Source organism: Nilaparvata lugens, chromosome 4, assembly GCF_014356525.2.
Source record: "Nilaparvata lugens isolate BPH chromosome 4, ASM1435652v1, whole genome shotgun sequence".
In the NCBI taxonomy this organism is placed as follows: domain Eukaryota; kingdom Metazoa; phylum Arthropoda; class Insecta; order Hemiptera; family Delphacidae; genus Nilaparvata; species Nilaparvata lugens.
In genome coordinates, this window is record NC_052507.1 from 61,263,813 (window position 1) to 61,289,329 (window position 25,517).

At 36.5% G+C, this 25,517-nt stretch overlaps 1 protein-coding gene across 5 annotated transcripts in view; it reads left to right on the forward strand.

Annotated features, from left to right (window-relative positions):
• The window catches only part of LOC111054334 (baculoviral IAP repeat-containing protein 6), a 101,690-nt gene extending 83,437 nt beyond the window's left edge, over positions 1 to 18,253 (forward strand). For 3 of the 5 annotated variants that reach the window (XM_039426095.1, XM_039426097.1, XM_039426099.1), the window contains 10 exons: positions 123 to 308; positions 1,858 to 2,120; positions 3,721 to 3,976; positions 5,651 to 5,859; positions 6,642 to 6,940; positions 7,421 to 7,797; positions 8,252 to 8,381; positions 9,666 to 9,886; positions 11,119 to 11,358; positions 12,280 to 12,468. In XM_039426095.1, coding sequence (XP_039282029.1) covers positions 123 to 308; positions 1,858 to 2,120; positions 3,721 to 3,976; positions 5,651 to 5,859; positions 6,642 to 6,734 — 1,007 coding nt within the window. In that variant the 3' untranslated portion in view covers positions 6,735 to 6,940; positions 7,421 to 7,797; positions 8,252 to 8,381; ... (1 more) ...; positions 11,119 to 11,358; positions 12,280 to 12,468. Of the gene's footprint in view, positions 1 to 122; positions 309 to 1,857; positions 2,121 to 3,720; positions 3,977 to 5,650; positions 5,860 to 6,641; positions 6,941 to 7,420; positions 7,798 to 8,251; positions 8,382 to 9,665; positions 9,887 to 11,118; positions 11,359 to 12,279; positions 12,469 to 13,214; positions 13,350 to 17,190 lie in introns of those variants that run through there. The other 2 variants (XM_039426096.1, XM_039426098.1) reach the window with 2 other exon arrangements.
• Positions 18,254 to 25,517: the final 7,264 nt, after the last annotated feature.

Below are 25,517 nucleotides of genomic sequence, written 5' to 3' on the forward strand. Positions count from 1 at the left end.
CACTCTAGATAGGCGAAAACTTCAGGTCCCGGACTGTACTTTGTTTCATTAGAGCACATTAAACATGTTTCTTAGACTTGCTAATATTGTAATAAGACATTTATAAATTGTTTGAATTGCAGATACCCAAGCATCACAGAACATGAGACTGTGCCTGCGCCATCCCGACTTGGAGGAGAAAGTACTTCCCGGCTCGCTCACTCTCAGTCAGCTGCTCTACATCCTCGATGAACGGGGAATATCACTCAGCAATCCCTACATATTCCTCACACTAGATATAGCCAAAAGTTCCTCCACTAGTAGTGATGGTCAGTTGCTTTTCATTTTCTTTATTCAACTTACTTTGAACCTCTTATAGAATTTTTTCACAGTCCTTCAAATCTTTTTCAGTATTTGAAGGGAAGACATTGGACAAGGTTTGAATAATATCGAAGCACTTGAAGACTATCAACTGTCTTTTATGGCTACGAGCTGTATTGAAGCATTCAAAAGAACAAACTTAACGAACTTATCAATCAATATTCTGTTGCTAAAATTACTATTCAACTTTCTCGAATTTTTACTGGATGTCTGCTACTGAACGTTGATAATAGTATTCACTCGATTTTGAAAATGATTGTTTTTTCAGAACAGTTCTACTCTCTTGTAGTAGTCCTATTTCTAATTTTGAAATTGAGTAGATATCATCCTTTTATACATATCTTCATAAAGTTCTGCTATTCGATAAGGCAAGACACGCACTTGGTACTGCAATAATAAATACCAATATTACCGAAAATATAATATTTTCAGATACGTACTAAAACCCTCAATAGAATCCAACTCAATACAACAATGATGATGAAGTTACGAACTTCAGTCAGAGCTAGTATCACCTGGTTCGTGGGTTCGAATCCCGCCGGTGGCATGTACGTTTGATCATCTCATCAAAATCACTGACGCATTTTTCATTACCCACATTTCACAAATGAAAACTTATGTGGGCATCATCCGCAATAAAAAAATGAGGAAAAGTTCAGTCCAGTTTATACCACTTGAAATAGCAGAATGATAATACTAATTTAATCAGTTTGCCAATCAGTGCGGAGTTTATAATACAGTGCATCCAACTAATACATTAATCCCAAGAAGTTTTAATCCCTACTTTCTATTTAATGTTAAATCGATAGTTCTTATAGCTCACCAGAAGATGAAGCATTCTGAGTCGGGTACTTGTGCTGTGTAAATCGTCGTTGTTACGGACTGACTATTTAACATACTTTTTATAGGCTAAACTTGAATTAATATAATGTTTATTTCTTATCTAAGTTTAAGTTATCGATTTTAGTTTTTACACAATTTTCGCACGCATGGATCAGCAGTCCATGCGGGGAAATAATTATTCCATGATTATTCTATTTTATTTCGTACAGTGTTTTTATATTGGAATAAAGAAATTGAATTGATAATTATTTATCAAACGAAAATTCAAATTAAATGCTGTAATTCACTTCGAAGACTTCTGCTACTGCAAATATTGACAACAGGTTAAACAGCTAGATGGAAATTCGATGAGCGCTCCTAGTCAGCCCGGCTGACAAATATTTTTTGAATAGTAGCGCTCATCGAATTTCCATCTAGCAGTTCACCCTGTTGTTAATATTTGCAGTAGCAGAAGTCTTCGGGGTGAATTACAGCATTTAATTTGGATTTTCGTTTAATAATAATTATTAATTCTTTAGAATTTGAATAATTGCAATATCTCAGTAATTTTCATATGTTGAATCGAGTTTATGATACAGTGTATACGTTAATCACAAATGTTACAAAATGTTTTTAGTTTGTCGTTTTGAAAGTTGAATTGTGATGTAATTTCAGCCGAGCAAACCGACCTGACGCAATCGCCGAGCCTGCCGACGGCACTGCAGGTGTTCACCCAGCAAGGTGGCCTGGCACTGTTGGCCGAACATCTGCCGCCCGTCTACCCGGAGACACTGGCTCGACTGCCCCCGCCACCGCCGCCACCCGCCTCCACCGCCCCCGACTCGGCCTCCGCACCCGCCGCCTCCGCCTCGGCCGTCGTCGATCAGGTCGTCTACGACGCCTGGGTCAAGGTCGAGCCCAATGATGACATCTATGAGGTCAGTGCCGATTTCAGATCATTTATCTTATAAATTGATGACAATTTATTTACATACAATGAATTGACAAATTTGAAGAACGAGACAGAGTGGATGAATAGGATTATGAGGATGGGGCGGCCAAGTTACCTCTAGGGCGCCTGGCCACCCTTGACTCAGCCTCTTAACCCACATTTGTGCCTGGAGTTTCACCATCTCTGGTCTCTTGAGTTTTTCTTTTTGCCCCTCCAAAACTTAGCAGGGTCAAAAGCCTCACCTCTCCCAAGAAGTTTTGCCTGAATGACCGCCCTTCTTTGAGCTAAGCAGTGGTGAGGTTTCGTCTCTCCACCCACTAACTCGTGACCTACATGAGTTCCACTCTTGGCCTTTCCGCTGAGGGAGGGGACGCCAAACTGCCTCTAGGGCGCCTGGCGCCCGGCCACCCTCGTCTCAGCCTCTTGACCCACATTTGTGCCTGGAGTTTCACCCATCTCTGGTCTGCTGCGTTTTTCTTTTTGCCCCTCCGAAACTCTGCAGGGTCAAAAGCCTCATCTCTCCCAAAAATTTTTGCCTGAATGGCCGCCCTTCTTTAAGCAGTGGTAAGTTTTATCCTCTCCACCCACAAAATCGTGATCTACGTGAGTTCTACTCCTGACTTTTTGTAGGTTCCGCGGAAGGAGGGGTCGCCAAATTGCCTCTAGAGCACCTGGGACTCAGCCTCTTGACCTACATTTGTGCCTGGAGTTTCACCTATCTCTTGGGTTGGGTAGTCTCTTGGGTTTTTCCTTTTGGCCCCTCCGAAACTGCCCTGATGGAGCAGATCCCGTGGGTTTGAAGGCAAGGCAACTTCTTGAGTTACCTTGGGGTCCGTTTTAGTCGCCTCCTACGACAAGCAGGGCTACTGTGGGTGAATTCTGGTTTTCATCACACTCTTGAGTACGATGTTCGACTCAAAGTACGAAGTTCCCCCAACCCACAGGGGGCCCTCTAAATACAATTTATGATTTGAAAAAATCCGAAAGTCCGGAACCCACCTGAAGCTGTAATTCCACTCATCTCTCATCAAACATTCGTCTCTTTACCCACGCACAAATCTAGAGCACATCCTCAGCAAAAAAGACAATTTCAAAGTGAATAGCCATTGCCATTGATTTGGTTCCAATTGATGATTCTCAAATGATGGATTTTGTTGAATTTCAAAAATCATTACTTTTAGATAAGCACAGTGGTACTAGATTGAAATTGAAATTTTCAGACGCAATTTCCATTCCAGTTCATAAATGACTATTTCAATTATTGTTCATGACTATTTCAATTGTTAATGACATTTTTAAATAACATAATGTTGAAGCTCGAGAATTACTTACTACTATTGGATGATCTATCTTCGAATAAATTGAAATTATGTTTTCATAGATGGAATTTCAATGACTGACTTCATTTGTCGACATATTTTGCATACACCAATTTTTTTGACTGACACAATTGTTGACAGCTTTTTAATATATAATATATAATATATAATATATATAAATATATTATATTTTTTGTTCTAAATCCAAGTATTATTATTGGATATTATTGAATGATTGCAATAATTAATTGGTTTTTGTGTGTACAGGATTTGGACGAATACGTATGCCTGGGCGAAGGCCAGAGCAGTTCGACAGTGGGCAGTGGGGGCGCAGGGGGCAAGAGTGGAGGGGGCCGTGGCGGGGAGTGTGGAGGGGGCACGCCCACTGTGCCCCTGCACTCGCTGGCCGCCTTTGGCCTCTTTCTGCGCCTGCCCGGCTATGCTGAGGTGCTGCTACGTGACAAGTGCAAGGCACAGTGTCTGTTGAGGCTCACGCTCGGCGTTACCGATGACGGTGAAGGTGGTCAGTATTCTTTCCATAATTCATTTCAAATATACACCAATTATTCATTAGGTAATAATATTCATGAGATGAATCTATTAATCGCAATAATAATTATTAATAATTTTGAACATTATTTTCAATGGTTTGAGATTTTCCGAATAATTATGAAGTAGAGCCATCATATATGAATAGAGTCTTTTATAGACCTTACTGTCCCATGAATTTCTGCTCTGCTAGGCAGAAGAATAGTCTCATTGGTTCTTGATGTGGTGTCCACAAATATTCATCCTGGTAGTGTGTGAACACCTCTAAGCTCCAAAAATGTATGTAGTCCAGGCAATGAATGCTGAAAAGAGGGTATAGAGGGAAATTTTGAGTGACAATTTTAGACCCTCCAGCTCTATTTAGGGTCGTGAGGAGATGAATATTTCAAAAGGAAAAGAATTTATTCAATTCAATTTATTGCCAATTAGAATAGATCAATATGATTAATATGTCAAAAGGAAAAGAATAGACCAATATGATAAATATGTCCTGTGGTGGGGTTGGTTAAATTTTTTTTTTGCATAGGCCATATCTCAAAAGAGATGCGTCTTTGGGTGGCCAGTAACGAAAGGACAAGTGTGTTGAACACGTGTGTACACTCAACATGTTGCCAAACATTGTTGTGTCATCACAGCGAAAGGCTTCGAACAAAATTTTTTGTGCTAGGCTTCAGGACTCTTTCGTACGGTCCTTCAAAGTTTGCATATAATCCTTATAGGAGGAGATTTGTGAGCTGGTCACACACAGAAATAAAAATAAGCTGTTATAATTATTTCGTCATACAACAGCCGTTGGTAGATAGTAGACAAGAGTGTGTGCTGCTCCATAACCGCCCATTTATTCATTCTAAACGCCCCCACCAAAAACAAAACGACTGTTCTGTGTGTAACCATCCAGCAGTGCGGCCTCAGGTTAAAGACTTAGATGCTCTAAAGACATTGCTTTGTTTTGAATAATTGTACTGTCTTCGGTGTTCAGAATTAATTGATTTTCAGTAAATTATTTATTTTGCAGTTCTTTATAAATAAAAAGCCGCATCGCGCCTCCTCAGGTGTGCATCCAGCTAAAGTTGTCATGAGATGCATTAAACTATTTGGCGGTACGAAGTTCGCCGTGCCAGCTAGTTTGTAATAATTTTCCAGTGTTTTATCTATTGTTATTGATTGCTTATTTTAGATTAGGAGCTGCTGTCAAACAGCTGTTTTTTGTTCGAAGCCTCTCGCTGATGACACAACGTGCATGACGAGCTTGTGTGTACACACATTTTGAACACACATGTCCTGACGTTAGTGGCCACCCTTTCGGACACGACTATTCCACACAAAATAGAATCTTACAAAATTTTCTACAACATTTATGTGACAACTTCAATTCAATTTTATTTTTCATGTTATGCGTCGTATATAATATAATATTAACACAGGTCATAAACATTTCATCAAACAATACACATCATAAATACATTACAAATGTCACCTCAATATACATGTCATGTAGTCTAAATAATTACTTTAATAAACTTTTTTCACAGTTTTAGAGATAACTGCTCTCGAAGTTGTGACATTTTTGAATAATAAAAAGTTTGCCTCCAATTTATTGTTGTTGTTGAGGTGTGGCATTTTATTAAATGTGTTGAATGATATTTAGGTGACATCCTGACGTGTCCAGTGGCCGGGTCGCTGCCAACACTGCCATTCGAGGTGTTGCGTCTGCTGCTGGAGTCGACGCCGCTGACGACGGATGACGGCCGTCTGCTGCGACGCACCGCCCTCGACACGGGCGCACTAAGGCTACTGCTCGCCTGCCTCGCCATATTCACGCACCAGCCACCCTCATCTTCCCCCAACACCAACCAGGTCATTATATAGTACTTATACTTCCATCATTTACAAGCTTATAAATGCTTAATGAGTGTAAAGCTACATTTTTGTTTCTTATCAAATCTTTTTGAATATACATTTTGCTGGAAACATTTTTGAGATTTAAAATTATTCTAAAATTTAAAATATACTATCATAGAGAAACAATAGCGTAACAAACTTAAGCTATTGTTTCTCTATGCTACTATGTAGATTCGGCAGAGCAATAGTTAAGGGTTGCCTGTTTATCTCGTACAACCATTCTAATGATCAGTGATTGTAAATTAAATTCATGTATAATTATAATGATATTCAACCAATGTCATTAATACAATTATGAAATTTTATAGTGCTTAAAGCCAGCTAATTGAATGCAATTAGAATGACGATAATATAAAATTGTAATGTAACTTCATAAATCGGCGGTGTTTCAACAAATAATTGTCAATTCTTTAAGAAGGATATGAAATAATATCCCTCCCATCAACACACGACCGGCATGGGCTATAGAGGATGGAGAAGATTGATTGAAGGCATGTAGGAGGAATGTTGTAAAGGAAGCCAAAGCCCACTCTGGGCTGTAGAGCTTGAGAAAGAATGAAGATTTTCAAATGGCTGGACCTTGTCCTGGTGAAACCGTGTAGTCGTTCTAAACTAGATCAATTACTACTTCAAGTGATAATTTAAGAAATTTACTCATTTGAATCTGGCTCTTGATTTCGCAATCAAACTTGATACTAGAATGCTTTGAGCAGTCAATTGTATTTTGTGCGTTGCAGACTGCAGGAACGAAGCAGCAGCCAACCAGTGACAAGGGGAGGGGGACTGGCAAAGCGGGTGCTGAGGAGAAGTCGCACCTGTACTGGCGGTAAGGGTGTTGGGGGGAGCGGTGGCTTGAACCTGGACATGGAGACGTCAAGCGAGGAGAGCACCGACGTGGAGGGGGAGGGTGATGGTGATGAGGAGGAGGAGGGGCAGGAGCGAAACGCCACTCCGCCCCTCCCGCCACAGTTCCATGACATTCTGCAGCAGTCCTGTCTGCTACCTGCGCTCTCTTCCTATCTCAGAAACGATTCAGGTCAACTATTCAGTTCAAATTTCATTCTGCTGTAATGATGAAAAATAATACAATAAATATTCAATGGTAAATAAGAAGTAAAACAGAATTGGCCTTAAACGAACCGACATCGAAATATTTTTAAGCTTTTTCGCCTTTTTTAGTGCTAGAGTAGAATGCAATATTTTTATTTGATCCTATTTTTGATGATCAATATCAATTCCTAATTTCGAAAATTACTTCACTTATATGGGCTACTTTATTCAAATTAATAAAAACAATATAAAACTTGTACCCTTTTTATTTAAAACTTTGAAACATTTCAACGACTAGTTTCGACCTACTTTGGCCATTTTCAAGTTTAAATGCAAAAATAAACAAGTTGATACTTGATAATATATGGATCATATATGTATTTTTGTATTTATAACACATGACATCACACAATAGGGGGGGGGGATTCAATTCATGTATTGAATGTTGTTTGTGTGTGTGTTTCAGTGTTGGACATGGCGCGCCACATTCCGCTGTACCGGGCCGTGCTGCAGCTGTTGCGAGCAATGGCCTTGAATCCGCAGCTGGTGTCACTGCTGCTGCCGCAGAAGGCCACCATCGCCGCCAACCAACTGTCCATCGTCTGTCTGCTCGTCAAGATGCAGAACTGTGTCGACATCTACGCCAACCGCCTCAAAAACAACAACAAGGCCAAAGGACATCGCAAGTCAGTGCGCACCACCACCACCAACAACAACAACAACAACAACAACAGCAGCACCAGCAACAACAACAACACGAGCAAAACTCAGGAAGAAATGGATAATGATGAAGGTCTGGCTCTGCTCATCCCGGACATTCAGCAGACTGCCTGTCTTGTTCAGGTAATCCACTATCCCAAGTATTTATTTTTATACCCTAATACAATATCGCGAAGTTTTTCAGATTAAGTATCAGGTTTTGTCCAAGTTTGACTAAACATGAAGAATTTAATATCTGGTTTTGTCATTGTGTGTAATCTTTTTACTGATTGATAATTATAATTTACTCACTTTCTATTATATCTTCATCATCAACTAACTTATATAACATTTGTTTTGAGCAAATTGTAATTATCATTGTATTGATTTATCATTCTAATTGATTCTAAAAGAAAAGTTTTAGATGGTTTTAACTTGAAACTATGATTGAACAATTATTAAAAATTATACAAGAAACATAATTTCAATTCATTTTATAACATAATTCATAATAAATTGAATTTGTCTCAAACGTTGATTTTGTTCTTATAAAAAGTTTGAAAAATGTAATATTAATTTTATATATTTTTTCATATAGGTATTAACGAATAGGATTGTATACGATACGGAAACAGACGGTGAGAGCACTAGTCATGCTGAGGTGGAACAGCCTCTACAGCGAACTCTGGAGGAACGATATCTGGAGGTTATGAAAGCTCTACAGTTTGGTGAGTATTGAGAAAATATACACATCATGTTCTATCATCGGTCATTCATTTTATGTAATTACATGAATATTTTTGAACGCGATTAAAAATAAATATATATATTTTAAATAAAGCAGGTAACACGTTTTACTGTTATAGGTTGAAAACTTGATATTTCCTATTACAACTATTTCAGATTAGAGCTTAGTTCATGGGTATGATAATTGTACTCGTAATATCACCTTAATTTGGTAATTGTACACAATGGAGTTATTAGAGATTACTTCCAGTAAAACAATCTCCAGTGATGCTTCTTAGTAGTGTTGGATTGTAGTTCAATAATCTGTCCATTATGAAGTTTTAATTTTTATCTATCAACTTGTCGCCAATTCTTGTATTGTCTACGTTTCTGTACAAAATAATAATTTCATTTCTCACTAAAAGCTCATCTCAAAACATTGCATTTCATAAAAAAACAATTTATCAAACTATGTACAATCTTGATACATACAAGAAATGACACACTTCAGAGAGTATGTAAAAATAAAAATGAAAATGAATGACATATAATATAGAAGATATGGATAAAAATTGAATTCAAATCACATTGATACATTTATTCTCATTTGATTTCCAACGCCAGTCATTCTATCTTACAAGATACTGTGCTTGATAACAACTTCAATTAAGGGCCGGTTTCCGAGCTCGGAATTTAGCTAAGTTCTATACTTTAAAGCAGCTGGAGTCAGAAATCTAGTTTTCCAAAACTTATATAATCTTTTTTTCTCATTTCTGTAATTGGAAATGTTTTTCCTTGACGTAATGAAACATTTCTAAATAGTTTAAAATATCTGAAACTTTGAACTATTTCAGTTTGTGTTCAATTCTATAGTTTATCAAAATTTAATTTAAAATCCATGTTTACGTGGACTGCAACTACGCCCCATTTCGAAAAGCAAATGTTTAACTCCAGCTATTTAAAAGTCTAGAACTTAGCTACATCCCGAGCTCGGAAACCGGCCCTAAAAGTTTTCATTTATTTGCCATGAAAAACTCATCAATATACCTCTGTATACCTCGTATAGTATACTTGTGATATATATTTACAGGGTTAATATTTTTTCTATTTGATAGACTAGTACCCTATTTTCTTATTGGGTTACTCATTAATTTGATAGACTAGTCCGCAGCTTGTATTAGCTATATCTTGACAGCATCTACTATTTTCTATTCGTTTTGTTTAATTAATTTTTTTATTTGTTTGGTAGTGTATTTTACTATTATTTTATGGGTTGTGTTTTTTAGATACGTACGACATGATAGTGGAGAAGAGCGACAGTAGTGGGTTCCAGTTTGTGGTGGGCTACCACTTTGAGTCGAACGTGCGCTCGTGCGGCGAACGCAGCCACCCGGCGCGCATGAAGCGTCTCGCGCAGGAGACGGTCACCCTCTCCACCTCGCTCCCCCTCTCCTACAGCAGCTCCGTCTTTGTGCGCTGCGACTCGGACCGGCTCGACATCATGAAGGTCAGTGTTGCACAATTTGTTCATTATTTTTACTCTACCAATTCTTTCTACTTGCTCGGAAGGACAGCATATTGGCAAATTATTCATAAGACGAAATAGTCTGTGTTGCACCATAGAGAAACAATAACATAAGTAGATATCCTACGGTATAGGGCGTTTATGTCGCAACTTTTACTGTTATCTCAAGCCCATAGTCCTCATAGTTCTATCCCGTGAAGCAGTGTGACGCTGGTAGTCTCTCATATTGTGCCGTTCGTACATTCTCACCCAGCCAAAACAGTAAAAATCGACAGTAATTGGCTTGAGTTAACAGTAAAAGTTGCGACATAAACGCCCTATACCATGGGATATCTACTAACGCTATTTTTTCTATGGCTACACCTTTCTGTTGCAATTATTTCCCCCCCCCCCATCATTTCTTTTCTACTTGTTCTAATAAGTAGGATATTGGCAAACTACTATATGAGACAAAATTGTTCGAAATAATAATTATTATGATTATTCTTCATTGATTCATACAATAATTACACCATCAAAATGATAGGGAAAGGAAAAATAAGGTAACCTTGTGCTATTCCTCTCCCAAATTCAGATTAGGTTACACATAGTCCAAAATAGAGGTTGTCTTGTAGGCCTAGTTGTTCACTTCACAAAATTTTCAGTCCTTAATTATTTTCACAAAGTAGATTTTTAAATTTAGATGCTTCAAAACCAAACATAGAAGAAATATTTCACATTATTATCACCAAAATAGGAAATATTCATCTATTACAGAAATAATTTTGCAGGACCAAAAAACAAACTCCCTACCAATATAAATAAGAATATTAATCTGAGTACCCTTTTAAATTATTCCCCTACCAATATTATTTTTATGCATATAATTGACTATAATATACAGGATGTTCTCAAACTCCCTATCAATACTCTAGGGAGCCTCCCTATCAATACCCATTTTTCCTGGGTACTAAACATATCTAAATATCATTTTTAAACTATCCAAATATCCGTACTCACACAACCGCCATTTTGTTTTCACTTACAATTTTTTTCCAAATAATGGCTGAACGTACGGAAGTGAAACTTTGCACAGTATTACAGCTAGACAGAACTAATTAACAGCTACTTTGTAAATGTGTTTGGTATTTGTATTTTGATCTTATTTTATGTGGCATTAACATTACAGTTGAAATTATTGTTTTTGAATAACTATTGTTGTGTTGATTTGTCAGGTGTTGATAACTGGTCCGGCGGAGACGCCGTACGCGAACGGGTGCTTTGAGCTGGACGTGTTCTTCCCGCCCGACTACCCGAACTCTCCGATGCTCATCAACCTGGAGACGACCGGCCACCACACGATCCGCTTCAACCCCAACCTCTACAACGACGGCAAGGTCTGTCTCAGTGTACTCAACACCTGGCAGGGTCGGCCCGAGGAGAAGTGGAACGCGCATACCTCCAGCTTCCTACAGGTCAGCATCAATGCACTGCGCACTTGATTATTATTCAGTTACTACAATGACACTTTCAGAAAAAAATGAATAGGCTTCTGTTACAGGCTAAGGACCCCATTACACAGTCATTTATGTATTTCATTTCAAATCGACAATATTACTTGTCATATTAAAAATATTATGAAGACAATTATGAAGTCGTTATATACATTCATATGAATTTATACAGCCGTATAAATAATTTATACAGAAATATTCACAGTCATTCATATTATTAGTATTCAATTATTTGCCAAATTTCAAATGTTATGAAGTCAAATATGAAGTCGTTATATCTTGGTATTTAATAGTTTGTTGTTCATATCTAGTTGAAGGTCTTCTAGGCAAATATTTGTCTAGTCAAATTTGAAGTAATAAATTCGATGTCATGATTTTCCCATTCAAACTTTTGGTTACTCTTAACAGGATACATGTTGGAATGAAGTGATGCGCACTGATAGGCACAAAATTGTAGGAACTGATTTTCATATTGAAATCTCAATCTTCATTTGAATATTTGTAGTTCGCATATAAACTTACCTAACTGCCAGTTGAACGTAAGCATACGACTAAATTCAACTGTGATCAAGAGATGTCATTTAAAGCTGCGTACAGACGTGAGCGCCACGAACACGCGCATTTAGCTTTTCTTCAGCTAATGAAACCAATGCCACGAGAACTAGGGCCCTGTAAATACTTATAAAGTATTTATCATACCTATAGAGTATTATTGGCTCTGTAAGATTCCTAATAGAGCCTTAACGAGTTCCAATGTTCAACACTGAAGACGCTGAGCAATACGATCACGTCATTGAATAGCTTTCAATCGCGGTTTAAGTGATAGCATTAACCACAATTCTAGTGATTCAAGTTGTATTGTTTGGTGTGTTGCTGGTGTAGGTGTTGGTGTCAATCCAATCGCTGATCCTGGTGCCGGAGCCCTATTTCAACGAGCCAGGCTACGAGCGCTCGCGAGGCACCCCGTCGGGCGACCAGAGCTCGCGCGAGTACAACTCCAACATTTGCCAGGCCACCGTCAAGTGGGCAATGCTCGAACAACTCAGGAATCCCTCGCCCTGCTTCAAACAGGTATGCTGTGCTAAGCTATGCTCGCTCAACTGTCTTTAATATTATAAATGTAAGAATCGGCTTATACAAGTACGGGATAGGAAATTCACGAATGACGCATCATTACGTCTGAACTATTGATTAACTTGAAACTTTGCATATAGATTATTACTTCACCGGGGATGATCATACACCTATTTTCATTTTTTTAATCAATTGATTATTATAATTTTAATAATTGAACTAAGTTTATTCAATTTGTGAAAGAAGTTTACGAGAGATAAAAACCCAATCAAATAGTTCTTCTATTGTAAATTATTACTGTTGATACTTTTAATATGATAATGTACTTATTGTATAAATGAATAAAGAATATCAGCGTGGGTCTATAAAACTAAATTCAAATTTATTTATGCTTCTAATATACCCTAGTATACCCTAGTGACTGCTAGTTACGAATAAAGGAGAGGGTTTCCTTTAATTCCCTCAGGGTTCAGTTCTTAACCCATCACTTTTCCTCCTCTATACATGAACCTTCATAAGCCTTCATACCTTGAGCCAGCTCACAATGCTTTTTGTATGCCGATGACGTGACCTTTTATATTTTCAAACCTGATATAGCCTACAGTATATTCTAAGGGTATATTCTCATTATTTTTCAAATGCATTTAACTAGTACCTTTTCACATATATTATTCTGTTTATTTATTTTTTCTCTTTTTGTGTACTATTCATGTTCTAAAATGACTATTCTATTCGTTTTACAGATAATTCAGACACATTTCTACATGAAGCAGAAAGAGATCAGAAATCAAATAGAGAATTGGATTGTAGACATGGAGAGTCAGGCGAACGATCGGCGTACGGGTCGTTCTATATCGTTGAACGCCATTGCTCTCAAGGTCAGTAATTTCTTCAAATAATTTAATTAATTTTTTTTGCAATTCTATTTGTTCAAGAATGTTTTAGAATTTTGAATTGTTATGACCAGTTTGTAGGGGTAATCATTGAAATTGTATGATTCCAATACTGAAGAGGACTGAAGAATTGTTATATTTTCAGTACGTTTAATAATTGTCAGCTAACAATATTATCTGTTTGAATTCAATTTTCGCCATGGTTCTAAAAATCGTTCAATTATACTTTGACATCAAAATGACAAGTGAAGCTCTACAAACTAGAAAAAAGTTTTAATTAAAATCTTGTTGAGTTATGGTTTCAATGTTTTCTAACTCAAGTGTGGACTGTTTCCTAATTTTTGTTTCTCTTGTGAATTGTGTAAAATTTAGTTAGCCGGTAAGTCAACCTTCCCAGCTGTGTTGCATACATACACCAATTTTGGACGATCGATTTATGTTCATAGTGTCTCTCGATTGTTGTAAATTTCTTGTTCTCTCCACTCGTTACTCTTTTCCATGCTCTCCAATACATTTGTAAAACAAGTTTACAAACATTTTATGAGATTCAACCATGATTGAATGATGATTAGATATGTCTTCCGCTTCACTGATTGTTTTTGTGGCTTGTGATATTCAATAAAGGTTGAAATGTAATAGACTATTGTACAACCGGGAGTCGATATTGTAAAACTGCTTGTTTATGCTACTACTTGTCACCTGATGCCTACTTCAACTGCTTTTAATTGATACAGTTAGAATTACGAAATAGAGACACTATCAATGAAGAAAGGGTTGCGAGAAGCAACTCTAAAGTTGCAAAAAATGTAAATGTACACGAATTTGTGGAAATTGGATCGAACCGTATTTTGAAGTGTTTTATTGTAAATTTGGGAGAGAAATAGTTGAGGGTTCGCTGAACATATTCATCATACAGTGATTGTAGGCTCTGCCAAGAAAAATCGGTTGTTTAGTAAAATCGATGCATTTGTAGCGTAGCTTATACAATAATTGTTGTTGTTGTTGTTGTCGATTATTATCGTTTCATTATTTTCTAAACTGAAAGCAAAAGGACACTTGAAAAATGGAGACTTGAACTGTAATCTTCCACCAGGTTATATCTATGTGAACGATCATCTCACTGCATACAACAAATTTCTTCTCAATAAAGCTAGAGATCTTAAAAAGAACAATAAATTAGCTTATGTCTGGGTGAGTGATGCAAAGATTCTCATTCGTAAACAACAAGACTCTCCGGTAAAACGTATAACTAACGAGGAGGACCTCAAACCATTTGAATAAATGTATTACTACACTGTATTTACTGGTTTCTATTATTTAAAGACTGATATATATATTTAAATGTGGCGATATGTGTCACGAGATGACCGAGCTCTGTATTTTTTCTTTCTTTCATTAATAGTAATAGACTTTCTTATCTACTTTAACTTTAACTTTCTCCTATTCTTTTCTCAGAGTTAATTCTATTCCTTCTTAATTCCTTTTTAAGTTTCTCCTTTATTACAAGATTTTAAATAGCTTATTTTTCGTTTTCCTATTAATTTTTCCTTTTATTGTATGGTTCTTATAAATGACCCTGAAGAGCATATTTCTCTTGAGACTCACAATACTTTTATAATAGAGGATATTTTTCAATCTCAGATTGAGTTGTTTGGTAGTAGTGATAATCAATCTTACCTGAACATTATCCACGTAAACATAAGAAGTTTGCGAAAGAATTTTGATGAGCTGTCATACATTATCAGTAATTTTTCATTAGAGTTTCATATTATTATCCTCAGTGAGACTTGGATAGTTGAAGAGGATGATTTTAATTTTAATTTGAATGGTTATTCAGTGGTTAACAAGCCATGTAAAACAAATAAATGTGATGGAATTTGTGTCTTTTTCAAATGTAATTTTATAGTAGATGAGTTGGATTACGAAATAAAAGAATCTAACTCAATTCTTTTGGATGTACAAGTGCCAGGTGCGAAGGATAAGATAACACTTATCGCTGTTTATAGGTCTCCTTCAACCAATGTGGATAATTTTCTCAATTGTTTGAATGATTGTTTGTATTTTATCAAAAATAAGCCCAATATAATTTTTGCCGGTGACTTGAATATACATCTGAATAAGTCTACGCTTGCGACTAATGAATATTTCGGAATTTTATCTTTGAATGGTTTTAAATCATACATAAACAAGCCTACTAGAGTTCAAAACGGCACTGAATCGATTATCGATCACATATTTTTAAAGAATTCCTCTTTCAATCCTGACAATGTATTAAGTTCAGTAATAAAAACAAACATCACTGATCACTTTTGTGTCAGCATCCACATTGATCTTTCAACTGACAAAATTGTAAGTAAAAATAATTCTTTCAATAAAATAGATTTCAATAAATTAATATTATCCATTGAAACTGAAAACTGGGATAACTTATTAGATGACAATTTACATGTGAATGAAGCAATGCAAATTTTAACTGACAAAATATCAAATCACATTAAACTTGCAACAGTTACAGTAAAGATTCCGCATAAATTACAACCCCTTAAACCTTGGATTACGCGTGGACTTGTACATTCCATTAAAAAACGGGACAAATTGTTTAAAACACTTTCAAAGCAGCCTTTCAATGACCGTTTAAGAAATGAGTATAAAAATTACAGAAATCTTCTTAATAAATTAATAAAACAGAATAAATGTGAGTATTATAAGAATAAAATTAATCAGAATATAAACAACTCTAAGAAAATCTGGGAAACTTTAAATGAATGTTAGGTAGAAGACATACTAAAAAAATCCCAAAATAGAAGCTGATACACTAAATCAACATTTTGCTCGCGTAGGAAAACTTTATGCTGAGAAATTGAAGTTAAATAATCCCATTGCAACAACATGTAATCATTTCAAGGACTCATGTGTGGAGCATTACAACTCTTTCTTCTTGACACCTACCAATGAAAATGAAATTACTGCTACAATAAACTCTCTAAACAATAACTCAGCTCCAGGAATTGACAATATTAGCAATAGGATTTTAAAAACTATTTCACCACATATTATAAAACCATTGAAGGTGATAATAAATCAATGTTTTGCGGAGGGGTTTTTCCCTGATAGTTTAAAATTGGCCAATATCATACCCCTACATAAATCAGGTGATGCTTCTAATCCATCAAATTATCGTCCAATCAGCTTGTTGAGTACTTTTTCCAAAATTATTGAGAAGTTAATAAAATACCGTTTAGTTAGCTATCTCCTAAAGCATAATATAATTCACAAAAATCAATTTGGGTTTCAGTCTAAAAAAAGTACAGTAGATGCAATATCTCTTCTAACACAGAAAATTACAGAAAATTTCAATAACAAAAATAAAACAATAGCCATATTTTTAGACCTTGCTAAAGCTTTTGACACTATTCCTCACTCAAAACTTCTGATAAAAATGGAAAAGTTGGGTATTCGAGGAATAGCCCTTGAATTATTTAAGAGCTATTTAAAAAATAGATTCCAATTGCTCAAAATTGATAGTAAAACCAGCCTTGAACAACTCACTGATTACGGTCTTCCACAAGGAACAGTCTTGTCGCCGATTCTCTTCCTAATCTACATTAATGATCTTCTCAAGTTAGAATTAAAAAATCGGTTGTTTAGTAAAATCGATGCCTTTGTAGCGTAGCTTATACAATAATTGTTGTTGTTGTCGATTATTATAGTTGTAAAACTAAACAAAGTTTTGTTTTTGGTATGTGTTAAATTGCCAAATAGTATGTGAGGATTAGTTGTTTATTTTTTATTCTGAATTTTATTAAATTGTGTGTTGTGATTTCAGAGACACTACCACCAACTGCTGGAAGAACTAGGGCAGCTGCAACCGCCCCCCGGCATGGAGGATCTAGCCGAAGTGGAAGTGCCGAGTGCCGCTTCCACGATGACGGCTGGCCCCGCCCCCACAACCACCCCTACCACAGCCCCCGCCCCGGCCCCCAACGACCACGAAACCGATCTGCAAATGGAGAAGATGGTGTCACAAGTGTGCGAGTGAACTCATGTCTAGTCGTTGTACTTGTTGATGTTGTTGTTATTGTTGAAATGTACCTGAATGAGATACAAATTTCGGTGATGAACATCGGTTTGAGAACCAGAGGAAGTGATTTTGTACAAGTGTTTGTTGTTTGATGCAAATTTCGGAGATAAACGAGAACGAGCAATATTAAACGAAAATGATGATGAACATGTTTGTGTAATGGTTCGATGCAAATTTTGGTGAACATTGATAGATGGGCAGCGATAATTTTGCGTTATGTGAGTGATTATTGTTCCCTCTCTGACAACGGTGACAGTCTGCAAACGACTCGATAAATAAAAATCGATGATGATTATGAATATCTGCTTCATTTTTCAATTTCGAAGCAGTTTTGTTGTTGTTTTGTAATCGAATTTATCCAAACAAAGTCCGTTTGAGAAGAAAAATGTTGAATACTGTTACTTTTCTTTATTATTTACTACTATTTTATATAACTTTTATACAGTTACAATAGATGATGAATAACGTTGTGGCTATTAATTGCGTTTAGAAAATTGTAATTACTATGATTCGAATTTCGATTATGTATGTGTAGAAAAACCTCGTTGTAATGTTAACAATATAGAATACTACTTGGATTATGGAGTGTATCCGATTAATGCTTTCATGCTATTAGGAACGCATCTGATTACGAAAGAGTTGATGTTTATCAAAAAATATCTAGTTAGAAATCTGTCGGAATTAAATATGTATATGTGATGTTGTTTATTTTGTACAATATGTATATTTTGGCATGACGCCTGTATATTGTATACATATTCCTAAGCCGTAATCAAGTTGAATAAAGATAAATATCTTTTGTAACGTGGTTATGTACGTTTATGCAGATCACAGCCACCCTTATACCTCCGTTTCAATTCCTTTATACATTTCAAAATTGATACAAGCAGTACGGTATGAATCAAACAATGAAAACTGTCCCTTTGTGTGACAGATCTTGCCAGAGGCTCAAGGAATCTATTTTATATGAATATATCCATTAAATTCAAAATAAATCCAATAAATTCCACTCAATTCATTTATCCATTAAAATTCAAAATAAGTTTTGAATCTACAGCATTTATTGCAAAAATTATAAATAATTCCAAAATCGCTTAAACTGTTAGAATTGACAAGACGTACACATGTCATCATTTTGGCGAAATTTGCTCCCTTTCAAAAGATATAAGCGTTTGAAAATGTTTTGAATTTTTTGTTTTAGCAAGATAGTCGTTGCATGGCACAACACTTGTTAGGTCGAGCTCTATCCATAGCTGAGATATTCAAAATCGCTGAAACTTGCAGGAATGAAATAAGTGCCGGTCAGTAGTCGAGTGAACTAAAAGCCGGAACACACCTGTCATGCAGCGTTCTGCGAACAGACAACGATGCAATTGAATTGAAAGCCTCACTTGTCTGTCATGATGATTGTCCTCCACCGCACACAAAAATCGGCCATGAACCGGATCTAAATGCTGCATTAAAGGTGTGTCCCAGACTTACAGCGTTCTCTCTCTTGAGTCTGCTATAACTGCCTAGTCTCAGATTGAATTCCGCCGGAATTAAGCTTGGACGTTTGACCATTCCATTAATCATCCACGCAACCATTCCATTACCCACACACAAGCAAAAATGTCTTGTGGGCATATCATCTACAGTAAAAACTTTGATCCTTGGAACATCAATAAGGTTCAAAATATTCAATAAATAGAACCGATTCCAAGTATTTAATAAATCAATGGATCAAACAATTTGAAATATTATTTTTGTCAATATGAAATAACTAGTAATCCCCTGGGTTGGAGAACTTGCTCATGAACTGTTGTATTGATCTTTGAATTCCGCAAATTGTGAATTACAAATGATAATTCGGGTAATAGGCTACTATAACAATACATAATTATGGTGATTGAATCCGCCTTATTTAATATTAAACTTATTTTTTTTTAAATGGGAAGGTTGTCATGTGATACATGATAATAATATTTAAAAACTGAATTCAAAAATGAATGTTGGAAACTGCACATTATCTCAAACAGTTTTTGGGTCAAACTTCTAAGCCCTTGAGTGGGTAATTCGACTTCAATATAAAAACTTCTCTTTTGGTAGCATTATTCAACTATTAATAATAGAAATGGAATAGTTTCATCAAGATGTATAAATATCTTAAATACCAAGGTCTATAAATTTTAATAGATCTTGCAAGGTTTTTCTGCATTGTGCTGCAGCCTAGTGAGAAGCTTGCAAAGTAGCAATGTCATCATCACATAACTTTTTGAACATTTTCATCCAGTACTGACCGGTCGTGTTTACGCTGTATACTGATTTCTAACCTCTTTTATTGCGTTTTTAATTTTTTCAAATTATATGGAATTAATCAGTGAATATTAAGTGATATTCAGTAAATGAAACAGTGTAGTTTAGTCAATATTCAGGTAATAATGTATAGCTTAGTGGAAGTGGATAGGATAATTTTGTAAGGAAAGCTTATTTTCAAGTGTGCAGCATGGTCTCAGGCGCGGTAAATCAACAGTCACTGTTGTTTCCAAGCTTGTTGGTGACATCCTAGATTCTTTTGAAGAGGGGGACTCAGTGGCGTTGACTCTGGCAGACCTGAGTAAGGCGTTTGAGTGTGTCCCGCATGATATTCTTCTGGAGAAACTTGCAGCGTATGGGGTTGTAGGTCGGATCCTTGCCACCCTGGGATCCTACCTAACAGACAGAAGTCAGATTCTTTCATTGGAGGGAATTAACTCAGGTCCTCTACAGGTTAATCATGGGGTGCCACAAGGATCAGTGATTGGACCCCTCCTTTTTCTGATTATGGTCAATGACCTTGGTTTGCTGGGAGACATCCTACTGTTTGCTGACGACACCACAATCTTTGCCAGAGGGAGAACACCAGTGTTGGTGCAGAGGGCGGCTGCAGATATTTTTGGACTAGCCAAACAGTGGTTCACCAATAATAAGCTGAGTCTAAATGAAGACAAGACACAAGAGACTACCTGTAGCCTCAGTACAAACCAGCTCATCAATCGCACTGAGGTCAAGCTACTAGGATTTACGCTGGATTCAAGACTCACCTGGGGTAGCCACACCAACGAGCTTTGTCTGAAGCTATCCAGGGTAATATTTCTACTCAGACGTCTAAAGCCTCTTATTTCTAGGAAGCATCTTGTTGAAGTCTACTTTGCCTTGTTCCACAGCCATATTATTTACGGACTGCAGATGTGGGGAGGACATGCGCCCGGATGTAATGATGTGCTTCTTCAACAGAAAAAGGTATTGAGAATTTTAGACTCAGCAGGATACCTTGATCACTGTCGGCCGATCTTCTGTCCGATTCCGAGATTTGGAAGAAATAGCTGAAAACTGGAAAATGAGCCGAAAATACGAGGTTTTTGGGTCATTCTGTGTATCTAGCACAAGGAAATTTTGCATGAAGAAATTGGTTCTAGACTTCTCTTATGTACCCAAATAATATAATTATTAAAAATCAGAACTACAATATAAATTGCAAGCACACCCCCTTTTTGTCTATATTGACTGGACTAAAACGATAAGCTATTGTTTCTCTATGTTACTAGTTAGTTGGGTTCAAAGCACGGAGCAATGAGAATTATTGTTAAAGTTGAAGATAATATTAATTAATAGGAGATCAGGATTAGTGCAATCGCAAAATTAGACAACGCTTGCATCCTGATCTGCCAAAAAAGGTACATTTCTCCATTAGATGTAGTGCAGTGCTTGTGGAGGGTATGTGGTGTCATTTCATACAGAAACACTAGCGAGAGTTGAAACGCTTGCAGCTAATTTCTAATATTCATATTCACATAGTTGAGTAGAATTTGCTGGAAATGGAAGCATTAGAATATTATTATTCACTCAAATGTTATCAATTCAAATTTTTAATTATTATTTACACGGAAATCAGTGTTCAAAAAATAAGTAAAGACGCAGGATGCGATCTCGTGGTCAAACAATGAACTAATTGGAAACAATACAATATTGCAAACAAAGGATTTCAATGAAAATGATTATCTGATTATACTGGGTGGCTCAAATAATATCATTGCTCCTAATTTAAATCATCTCCCGCTAATTACAAAGAAAATAGAAGAAATGTTTCTCTCTAATGCACTTCTCTATTACAACAAATGTAATAATAAGTAAACTTCCAAACAGGTATGAATAGGCCAGAATTCAACAAAACGATCGGTCTGACAAATAAAGCAATTATTCACAGTTCAATCAACAGGGTCAAAGATAAAAATTCCAAGCAACTGGGGTTATGTTTCCTCAATGAGCGACAAAAAAGACAAAACTTTACAAGACATGGATTACATATGAATCGATCTGGCAAGAGAATTTTCTGTGATGAGTTAATTGAAAGCAGTCTGCAACCACCAGCTGGTTTGTTATCAGATAGTAACTCCCCTACAGGTAAACAGAGTTTTTTTAGAGATGGATCCACCCGGTCAAATAATAGAGTAAAATCGGGTAATTCCAGTCATACACCATTCCTCTTCAGCATGAATATACAGGGCATTATTTGGAAACAAAATAGAAGAGTTGAACGTACTCCTTGCAAATCTTAAGTGTCCATTGGTTGTGTCATTCAATGAACATTGCTGGCTTCATGTGATACTACTATTCTAAACAGACTCAATAACTACATTCTTGCTTCATCATACAGTAGAAATAATAAAAGAAGAGATGGTACGTGTATATATATCATCTCTTATGGCAGAATGTTATTTTTTCATTTCAATGTCTGACAGAATCCAAGGTCAGGGCAGTGGACTGTGAATGATAGTTGTTATAAATACCTACAAATAAATCTTTGAATTCTGTGCATAAAAATACTGATAGCTTGAAGTGTGGTAAGTACGCCAATAAAAGACTAAATGAATCAACAAGATAAGATTTAATAATAATAAGATAATAATAGGCAGATGGCCACATACAAAAACAATTGTGTCAAATATTTTGGGATCAATAAAATAATAATAGGCAGATGGCCACATACAAAAACAATGAGTCAAATATCTTGGGAAAATTACAACATGTGAAATAATGTAGAGAAATACAAAATTTAAATGAAATTAGGTCAATGACATTAATGACCATTGAAGTCTGACAATAATTGAAAAGATAGTATTAATCACGGTATTTAGATGAAAACGGTAGGGGCCACGAAATGTGTGCGCAGTGGCCAGCCAGCTAGATTGCGTCATCGCCACCAACCGAGGTTTTTAACACCTATCGGCAATTTATGAAACGTGTTTTTGTTAAAAACAGATGATAGGATATAAAATGACGTCAGCTACACCGGAAATTTAGCACAAACATGCGCGTGACACCTACCTTCTTCTTCTATATACCGTGGTATTAATGATACCTGATATGAATATAAATTGAGTGCTATAATGAAGGTTATTGCTGTAAGATACAATATTAATGATTAAAAAATGACAATAAGCTGTAAAAAATGCTCAGCAAGTAACATACATAAAAAATATATGCGGCATAGGCCTTCAGTGATTTGAATGTCAAGATAGACTTCGACCAAACAATTAATAGGCGTCACTGGCCTTAAAATAACACTTAAAAGCTAAGGGTAGCTAATAAATATAATGAAGATTGTCCAGGTATATAGGCGACATGGGCCTTCAATGAATTGAATGTCAAGACAGACATCAATTAGAACGAGTAATAGGCGACAGTGGCCTCAGAAAATCACTTGTAAAGCCAAGGGTAGCTGTCAAATCCAATAAATTAATAGTTGCTACTATTGAATACAATTATATAGGCGTCAGTGGCCTCAGAAAATCACTTGTAAAGCCAAGGGTAGCTGTCAAATCCAAAGAATAATTGCTACTATTGAATACAATTATATAGGCGTCAGTGGCCTCAGAAAATCACTTGTAAAGCCAAGGGTAGCTGTCAAATCCAATAAATTAATAGGCGTCGGTGGCCTCAGTGAATTGAATGTCAAGATAGACATTAATAAATCAATTAGTAGGCGTCAGTGGCCTCAGAAAATCACTTGTAAAGCCAAGGGTAGCTGTCAAATCCAAAGAATAATTGCTACTATTGAATACAATATATAGGCGTCAGTGGCCTCAGAAAATCATTGTAAAGCCAAGGGTAGCTGTCAAATCCAATAAATTAATAGGCGTCGGTGGCCTCAGTGAATTGAATGTCAAGATAGACATTAACTAAACAATAAGTAGGCGTCGGTAGCCTCAGTGTATTGAATGTCAAGATAGACATTAATAAAACAAATTAGTAGGCATCGGTGGCCTCAGTGAATTGAATGTCGAGATAGACATTAATAAATTAATAAGTATATACGTAAATGAAAATTGAATAGAACGATTTACATAACCTGAATAAAATTTTGAAGAGGAGATGCGGCCAGGCAGACAGGCAATGACTCCGCAATACCAACAGGAACAGGACATCAGCAAGCGATGAAGTGATCTGGCCATGCGATGACAAGCATGGAAACGTCCACTACAGCAGGCGAATCCCCCAGTGGAAATGTAGGCTGGAGCAAGTAGAATTCCAAACGAATAATCCGATCTTCAAGTTGTGGAATTTTTGGATTGATTTCCAAATGGTAGAGATGATGCACTTGAAAGTTTGAGTTTCATGAGGTGAAGCCAATTGTAGAAAAATGGTAACTGAAGCCTACACGAGGTTGTAATTTTTGAAAAAGTTTATCAAAGCAATATGCAAGCAATCGATGAATAATTTAATCACAATTGAAGAATAGAATAAATGAATTAATTTGCAGAAGTAATTCACACTTTAAAAACGTTCTGTAGATCAAATAAGTAGCGATGAATGCTCACACGAGGTTGCAATTCTTGACAAAGTTTATCAAAGTTTAACAGAGTAACTGAGTGAAGAACTCGATGAATAATTGAATCACACTTGAAGAATAGAACAAACGAATTAATTTGAAGAATAATTCACACTTTAAAAACGTTCTGTAGGTCCAATGAATTCAGATGAAAAGTTTAGACCGGGCGCAGGATGCACGCCCGACGACCTCCATTGAAAGACAAACAGCAAAAGGCAAAAGGCGGTAGCAACAAAAAGGGAAGGCGGAAATGTAGCCACATACGAAAACGTTTGGAAACGTATGGTGAAAAAGTAGCAAATAACTAGAAAGTAAGATGCCTAAAGGCAAGATTAAATTCCAAAAAATCGAATAGTATAAATATTAAAATTGCAATGGCAAATAATCCGATGAAAAAGTATGAATAAAAGTATAGAAAACCAGCTTGACTGAAGCAGTGTCGAAGAACCGACTGTGACGTCACTGGTCAGCGCAGACGCACAAAAGACACAGCGCGCAGACAGACAGACATGATGACAACATGATGTCTACGTAGTAGCGGAACGAAAAACAAGTGGAACCGTTCCAATAAATGCTTTGTCAGATTTTACATAAACTGGGCCCCTTGTGTCATATGGGGGTATGGCACAATAAGAAAAAGTAAGAAATATGTAAAATCTGGCAAGGCAATTGGAAATTGAAAACTGGGCCCCATGTGAGAACCAGGGGAAAAAAACAATGAAACCTAAAAATACAACATGAACCATAAGAGCAAGGGGATTAACTAGAATCCTCATCAATGGGAAGAGGTGCTAACTCGAAATAGCTCTCTTAAAAGTGCCAGAGGGAGTGAGAACAGTGACAACTCGAACCTTGTCGTCCTTACCGGGATGAACTTCAGTAATGCGCGCCAGCTTCCAAGTGGACTGCGTGGAACCAGGATCCTTCAAGATGACAACTGTACCGACCTTCAAATTTTCATAATTGCTTAACCATTTGCCTTTTTTCTGAAGAGTGGTTAAATATTCACGAGACCACCTATCCCAAAGCTCCTGGATAGAAACAGCAAGTTGATACCAACATGAACGATGATCAATGTGTTTGGTGTTAGGCGGCAAGAAGGGTAATGACGTAAGTGGACGTCCAATCAAAAAATGACCTGGAGAAAAGTAGGCAAGATCATGTGGATCTTCCGACAAGGGAACAAGAGGGCGCGAATTCAAGATGGCCTCGACCTGAGCAG